Source organism: Triticum dicoccoides, chromosome 2A (genome assembly GCF_002162155.2).
Source record: "Triticum dicoccoides isolate Atlit2015 ecotype Zavitan chromosome 2A, WEW_v2.0, whole genome shotgun sequence".
NCBI classification, from domain to species: domain Eukaryota; kingdom Viridiplantae; phylum Streptophyta; class Magnoliopsida; order Poales; family Poaceae; genus Triticum; species Triticum dicoccoides.
In genome coordinates, this window is record NC_041382.1 from 221,425,298 (window position 1) to 221,433,405 (window position 8,108).

Sequence of the window (8,108 nt, forward strand, 5' to 3'; positions counted from 1 at the left end):
AGCCGTGTCCCCGGTTACGGACAACTTTTGAGCAACTCACTTGAGAATTGTCGTCTTGATCTCATCACCTCTTCTTTTAAAAGCAATGGGTTGAACCAACGGGGAGTGTGGAGCTGATCTCAGAGGACTGAAGGACCCAGGGTCTCTGGAGAAAGGCTTGGGGCAACCATGCGGTGCGGAAGCCCACATATTCAAATTGCATTTATGAGTGATCACGTGATACGATCTGCCCAAAATTACTGTGTGATGTGATATATCTAGCTATTAGAGTAGACCACTACTAAAATAATAAGGCAACACTATTTTTCTGCATAGAGCCTTGAACCCCAGCAGCCAAAATGCACGTAGATGAACAAGATTCCATGTGAACTATGGACTTGCCAATACATTCAAAGTATTGGCTCTAGTAACTGTAATGTATCATATTGTAGGTGATTACTAAGGAGTGATTTACGTAGGGTCTCGTGCCTCCACTCGACATGCTTTCCAGTGGCGTTGAAGCTTATCAAGACGTCTATTTTAGATTTGCTTTTGCGTTTGCTTGTTATGAACTTTGTTTGCTTATTGTAAGACTATGTATTTGACTAACCTATGGCTAGAGTCTGCTTTTTAAATGATGCGATGTACTAAGGGACACATTTATGTATAATATAACATCTAATATAACATCGTTACCATATATGTCGATGATTCAATTCAGACATTGGCATAGGAACATACAGAGATCGTATGCATGAAAAAAGTGAGTCATGATGATGTGAAGCTTAACGAAGAACACAGAATGGTAGCAGCTGTAAACAAAGCTAGCCCGAAGGCATTCCCATAAAGAAAAGAAAAACTATATTTCCGCCTTTCTCTCGCAAAATAAAAACACATCCCCGTGTTTTTATTTGAAAGCAAAACACATCCCGTCTCTCCCTCTATGTGAGCCACGAAGACCAGGAACAACATGTACCCAGCCTGGTCGGCCAGGAAATACGCCTTCCCGACTGATTTACGTACTTCTTTAGAGGATAACGCTATATATGGGGTTATTATACCTGGCCAAACCTCGGGCCGGGCCAGGCTTCGGGCCGGGCCTAGCCAAGCCCGAGCCAAAAAACCTGGGCCCGAGCCCGGCCCAGCCATCGGGCCTAGTTTTTGGGTCCAAGCCCGGCCCGAACATGCAAAAGCTCGCCGGGCCTCGGGCCTTGGGCCGGGCCCCTTCAGAAAACGGCAAAAATGACGGGCCCGGGCCCGGCCCGGCCAGGCCACCGGTCTCAAAATCTACGCCCGAGCCCGGCCCAGGAGCAGCGTCGGGCCGGGTCGGGTCGGGCTTTTTCGGGCCGGGCTGGCCATGGCCAGGTCTAGGGGTTATAAAGAAGAACACCAGTTGTGTTGTGCTAAAACGAAAGCCGCCACGCCTTCTAGAACCTTCCACATCACTTTCCGCAAAACCCTAAACCCAGCACTATCAGCCGGAGCCATGCGACGGCCGCAGCGCCGCGCTGTAGCTAAGCAAAGCCGCGCTAAGGATGGCGACGAGATCCGCCTCCTTGAGGCCTGGATCGACGCCGGCAAGCCCCTGCCGGGAACCAAGCCGCCTCCCCCCTCGGAGGAGTCCTCCGCCGCCAACGCACGGGTAAGGGCACGAGATGTAGTGGCTAAGGCGGCGGCTGGGGACTACTCGGATTATGGCGCGTCCACGCGGTTCGACGAGCTGCCGCTGTCGAAGAAGACCAAGGACGCCCTGCGGAAGGCGGGGTACAAGGAGATGAGCGAGATCCAGCGGGCCGCCCTGCCCCACGCGCTCTGCGGGCACGACGTCCTCGGCGCGGCCAAGACCGGGTCCGGCAAAACCCTCGCCTTCGTCATCCCAGTAAGCTGTTAATTTACTCTTTAAATCCCACTTGTAGGGAACGCAGATTAAGAATGGTCGCATACACTGTGAATTATCATCATAGTTTTATCTTTTAGCTCTGCAAATTGTGCTCTGGAAGCACGCATTTCTTACATCTTGACTGTTTAGCTCATCATATGGTCATGTCAAGTGCCGCTGCCAAGAAATCCGTGGGTAGCTCATCTTATCACAATCCTTATTGGCAGGTCATTGAGAAGCTGTATCGGGAGAAATGGAGTCAAGAGGATGGTGTGGGTTGCATTATTCTCTCTCCCACTAATGATTTAGCTGGTCAAATTTGGGAAGTGGTCAGGAAAGTCGGGAAGCACCATAACTTTAGTGGTGGTGCTATCGTTAAGCGCACGGGTATCGAGCAAGAAAAAGAACGCATAAACAGTTTGAATATCTTAGTGTGCACTCCTGGACGGTTAGTCCAGCACTTTGATGAGACTCCAAACTTCGATTGCTCAAATCTCCAGGTTATCAGACATAACTTGATTTATGGTTATTTCAAATTCCAAATGATGAGATGTAGATAATCTAACATCATGTCTTCTTTGGTAGGAAACAGATATTGGTGCTTGATGAGGCGGATCAAATACTTGATAAAAATTTCAAATCCCAAGTTGACATTATCCTTTCTCAAATTCCCAAAGCTAGACAAACCTTACTGTTTTCTGCCACACAGACGAAGTCAGTTAAGGACCTCGCAAGGGTTAGCCTAAAGAATCCTGAATATATTAGTGTGCATGAGCAGGCTAGCACGGCTACCCCAGATAACCTTGAGCAGTGTGCCATGATTGTGCCTCTTGAACAGAAACTGAATATGCTTTGGAGTTTCATCAAAAGGCATCTAAAGTCAAAAATACTAGTCTTCTTATCAAGTGTTAAGCAGGTAATGTTTTATCTGTTGACAAGTTGTACTTTATGTGCCCTCCAGCAGTCATGTCGTTAAGGAACAAAATAGATAAACCTTCTGTGGAAATTGGCAGTGGTGTTTATTTTCTTTTCTTTTCTTGGGTACTGTGTGTCTTACATTTTGATTTATCACTTGTCATACTAAAATATTAGGAATGTGTGTGTTGCTAATTTTATTAATTTGTGAAATATATCTGGATTTTTCTTGCGGAATTTTAATTTGTATTTTTGCTACCTAAATCAGTGATGACTGTATGAGTGTACCAAGGGTGATTACATGGCATATTTTTGAAACAGATTGTTCAAGAGTTAGTTATTATTGTTTCTTATTTATGTAATATTGGACTTTTGCAGGTCAAATTTGTGTATGAAATTTTCAAGAAACTACGTCCTGGTATTCCTCTAAAATGTATGCATGGGCGGATGAAATACGAAGTACAGCAGGCTATAGTAGCAGAGTTCAGCGAAAGTACTTCGGTTCTGTTCTCAACTGATATATTTGCTAGAGGACTGGATATAGGGAATGTGGATTGGGTGGTACAGGTATATCTTTGTCTCAAGAACTAATATTTTGCTTGAAACGCTCATACTGTAACTTCTTAGTTGTTGTCTTTGTAGGTTGATTGTCCAGAAAGCGTCGCACTGTACATCCACAGAGTTGGTCGCACAGCTCGTTACAACAAGAAAGGGAAATCTCTTATATTCTTGTGTCCAGAGGAAGAAAGAATGCTGGAAAAATTGAAGGCAACCGAGAGTAAAATACCTATTAGTGTTCGCAAGGTCAGCAGCAAGCTTATCAGTTTATCTAATGCTTAGTTTGTTGCTTGATCTATATCTTTTCAAGTTTGATCAATATTTGTTCAATCTCATCTCAGGTGAGCTCTTAGAATGAGTAGGCTAGACATGAGGCGGTTCTACCATAGCTGCTTATCTAGGGTGTACTCCCTCCGTAAAGAAATATAAAAGATCACTACTTTAGTGATCTAAATGCTCTTATATTTCTTTACGGACGGAGTGATCTAAACGCTCTTATATTTCTTTCCGGAGGGAGTATATTTTTTCATGTCTAGCGGGACTTCCTTTTTTTTAATACTTACTGTCCAAATTGTCTTTGTTATAGCCTAAAGTGGAACAACTGGAGCAGATATCTCAGAATGTAGCAGCAGTGCTTGTTAAATTTCCCAATCTGCAGCAACTAGGTAAAAGGGCTTTTGTGACCTATCTCAAGTCAGTGTACCTCCAGGGAGACAAAGAGGTGTTCGATCTGAGCAGGTTCTCTGCGGAGAGTTTTGCTGCATACGCCTCTTCACTTGGTCTTCCTGTTACCCCTAAAATCCGCTTCGTAAGCCACAAGAAGAATGTGTCGAAGAAAGATATGAAGGACATTGATGTGAAACAGATGAAACACAAAGCTGAAGTCATTGAAATAAAGCCACAGGTCAATCGTGATATGCTTGCAGATGATGGACCTGACGATGATATCCTTTATCCGAAGAAGCCCAACACAGATGCAAATATTTATGATGGACTAGATGATATCCTTTCTCCCAAAGTGCCTGACACTGAACCAGAAAAAATCAAAGAGTATGTCCCTTTAACTTTTTTTTCTCACGGCATGCTCCTTGTATCTCCCAACTTCCATAATCCAGGCTCAGATCTGGGTGTTATTTTCTGTGGGTTATGCTAATCTGTTGTCTTGTCAGGCTGGCAGCGAGGCCCTTGAAAAAGAAGAAGCTGAAAATAAACATGCACAGGCCTGTGGGAACAAGGGTCAAGTACGACGATGAGGGCAATGCGATTGATCCCCTTGCGTCTTTAGCCGAAGAAGTGGGCCCAGAAGACGTGATTCACAAGGATAAAAGTTCGTTCAGCTTCTTTTATGATTCATACCTATAGTTTTACACTACTATGTGGCTTGAAACTCACATAATTTTTGACTTTGTTGCTGCAGTTCTGCAGAGGTATGCAGAGATGCTGAGAGAAATGCAGGAGGATGACAAGGAGGACAAGGCCCAGCACAAGAAGAGTTTGCACGAGAAGAAGTTTGAGAAGAAGATGAAACTGAAGCGCAGGCGACAGGAGGAAACAGATGCGGTGTCTGACGACAGTGGCTCAGAGTCCGACAGAAACCAGAACATGTCCTCCAAGGGTAAAAAGAAGTACTTCAACAACAGCGACGATGATGAAGGTGGCGATGCAGCTAAGGGCGGGGACCTTCTCGCGCAGCAGGAGGCACTGGCACTGAAGCTTCTGGGTAAAATGCACGACTAAACTTCCGGGTCTGATGGTGTTGGGTGTTGGTGCTGAGCGACAATGCTGGGTGTGTACCGCGTGATTGCCGGTTGTAGGTTAGTGAACTCTCCACAATGGAGACGAAATTTTGATGTGCTACTGTATGGTTTCCTGGGAGTTGATATATATAATTGAAGGGAGACTTGCTTATTTGGCCCTTTTAAAAGAAACATGCTTCCCTATTTGGCCCTCCCTTCTATCCATATTAATTGATGCTAATTCGGCCATTTAAAATATATGCTTCCGTATTTGGTCCTAGCCCTTTATAAAATATGCTTCTCTATTTGTTCCTAACTTTTTCCCTATTTGAAATACCTTATAAAATTTACCAGATATGAATAGTCAAACAAATAGCTAAAATTGAAAGTATTTATTGTGTTTGGTTACTGTATTGTTATAAAATATTAGGAACCTTGTTTAGTTTATCAGAGCATCTACAACCGGACTTGAAAAATCCGTCCCCTTATACGCGTGTGGGCACGTCCGCGGACAATGCTTGGCCCCTCATGTCCGCGGATGGCCCCTCATTTGGCCTGCCGGATAGCCACACACCTCAAATGTAGATCCTCAAATCCATGTAATTCATTCATGTGGATCCTAGAGCACAAATTTGGCAATTCAACAACGTGACAAAGCAAAATAAATCATAGTTCAACAGTCCGGTCATGCCAAAATGAAATTCAACTTCGAGCGTGATGGATCACTTGCTGGTCAGATCACTCGCCAGACGCCATCTTGCCTGCTTCGTTGTCATCCTTACCCCTGCTTCGACTGCTTTGCCTGGACCATTGCCACTTGCTCTACTTGCATCTTTGCCTTCGCGCCCGCTGCCTCCATCGCCGGTTCCTATGGGCGACGTTCTCCCGCTTGCACGCCGGAGTTGAGGATGGGACACCCACGGCTGCCGTCGAAGCAGCCTCTGTGGCAGCGTTGTGGGACGGGTTGGTCGACATCTAGGCCGGCAGATGGGGGCCAACGACGAGGATGAGGGAGGAAGGGAGGACGACAACGAAGGAAATGGTGGACGAACACGGGAAGAGAGCAATGGGTTTGGTGAATCTGAGGGATTTGTGCAATTTATGGTGGGGTCAGGCTGTCTGGTCCAATGTGACTGATGCGCCTGGGTCTTCTCATACCCACCCTAGATTTGAGTTGGATATCAGGGGTGTCGGTCAGTCCGGACATTTGGGTCCGGTATGAGGAGCCTGTCTGGACTTTTTTTATCACTCAATGACCAGACAGTTCGGCCAGTGTTTGAGGCCGGTTTGAGGCCCCATCTTGTCTTGTTTATTGCTGTAAGACATATGACACCACCCTCGGATCGATCGAGCTTTCATTCTGCCGTATGGCATGGGAATGGCCCGTGTGTGAATGAACTTTGGCATCTTAATTTGATTCTCGATGCCATTGGTCAACAACATTAAACTCCATTTGCATTTCCTACGGTTCGGCGTAAGTTCACATCAGTTTCCGAACGTCCCCTCCTCTCATCATACCTTCTCTCACAGCTTCATAAGCCGCAATGTACCATGGCCCTGTTGTAGAATCAAAAACCGTTTCTTGCTTGGAGCTCTTTCAACTCATTGTACCTTTGTTCAGGAAATGAACACTACGCGATAGTAATCTTTATCGGCTAGGAAACTAGCATCGGCGTGAACCTTTGCACCGATCCCTTTCTCACTTTCATAGACCAAGAATATATCCTTAGTCCCTCTTAAGTACTTAAGGATATTCTAAATCATTGTCCGGTAACTCTCACCTGGATCAGTCGGGTATCTGCTCATGAAACTCCGAGCATAGAAAACATCCAGACGAGTACATAACATAACATACATGATTAACGCGATAGCCGAAGCATGCAAAATCTTATCCAAGTAACTCTGAGTCTTGCTATGACAAATTCCATGAGACATAGGCAAGAACGTTTTCTTGGCCTCATGCATGTTGAACCACCTCAACATCTTGTCAATGCAAGTACTCTGGCTTCATCCAATAAGCATGCTCGATATATTTCTATAGATCTTGATTCCAAAAATATAAGCTCCTTCTCCCAAGTCCTTCGTCGAAAGACTATTATTCAACAAGTGTTTGATAGATCAAGCATTTGAATGTCATTCCCAATCAATAATAATGTCGTCCATATATAAGATTAGAAATACAACATAGCTCCCACTAAACTTCTTGTAAGCACAAGGTTCATATTGTTTGAATTGAAGTCAAACCCTTTAACCAGCACATCAAAACAAATGCTCCATCCCCGAGAGGCTTACTTCAACCCATAAATGGATCTTTGAAGCTTGCGTACCTTACTAGCATTCTGTGGATTGACAAAACCCTCGAGCTGTATCATATACGTGTTCGGGGTTAAATTTCCATTAAGGAAACCCGTTTTGACATCCATCTGCCATATCTCATAATTAAAATCCATATATATAGTTGAAATGATCCAAACTGACTAAAGCATCGCTACCAGCGAGAAAGTCTCGTTGCGGTCAACTCCTTGAACTTATGGAAAACCTTTTATGACAAGTCAAGCTTTATTAATCTAAACTTTTCCATTCATATCAGTTTCTTCTTAAAAATCCATTTGCACTCAATTGTTTTAACACCATCTGACGGATCAACCAAGTTCCAAACTTGATTGTCGTCCATGCACTTTAACTCGGATCTCATGGCCTCAAGCCATAACTCTAAATTTGGGACTACCATCACTTCCACATAGGTCGAAGGCTCATCATTGTCTAACAACAATACTGATGTGATCATATAGGTCGTGCTATTCCATATACATTGCAGATTGGCGATTTTTGTATTGAGGTGCCGTCGACACAACCAGAGAAGCAGGAGATCAAACCCACATTTAGAACACCATGCAATTGTTTTTGTATTGGTTGTGTGTGTGGAGTACCAGGACGTGAAGGATTGGAGTTTTATAGTTGAATCAAATACAGAAAAACGCAACGCTATGGTTGCGCCAAATATGTTCGCTTGCTAATCCGCGAGGGATCCAAGAGTTGCT

At 44.4% G+C, this 8,108-nt stretch overlaps 1 protein-coding gene across 1 annotated transcript; it reads left to right on the forward strand.

Moving 5' to 3' along the window:
• Positions 1 to 1,394: 1,394 nt before the first annotated feature.
• LOC119354310 (DEAD-box ATP-dependent RNA helicase 32-like) lies at positions 1,395 to 5,281 on the forward strand. Its single transcript, XM_037621036.1, has 8 exons — positions 1,395 to 1,858; positions 2,086 to 2,358; positions 2,451 to 2,774; positions 3,152 to 3,340; positions 3,416 to 3,577; positions 3,918 to 4,381; positions 4,501 to 4,658; positions 4,749 to 5,281. Exons 1-8 carry the CDS (start codon positions 1,466 to 1,468, stop codon positions 5,066 to 5,068), a joined length of 2,283 nt encoding a protein of 760 aa, XP_037476933.1. The 5' UTR covers positions 1,395 to 1,465; the 3' UTR covers positions 5,069 to 5,281.
• The last annotated feature ends 2,827 nt before the right edge of the window (positions 5,282 to 8,108 follow it).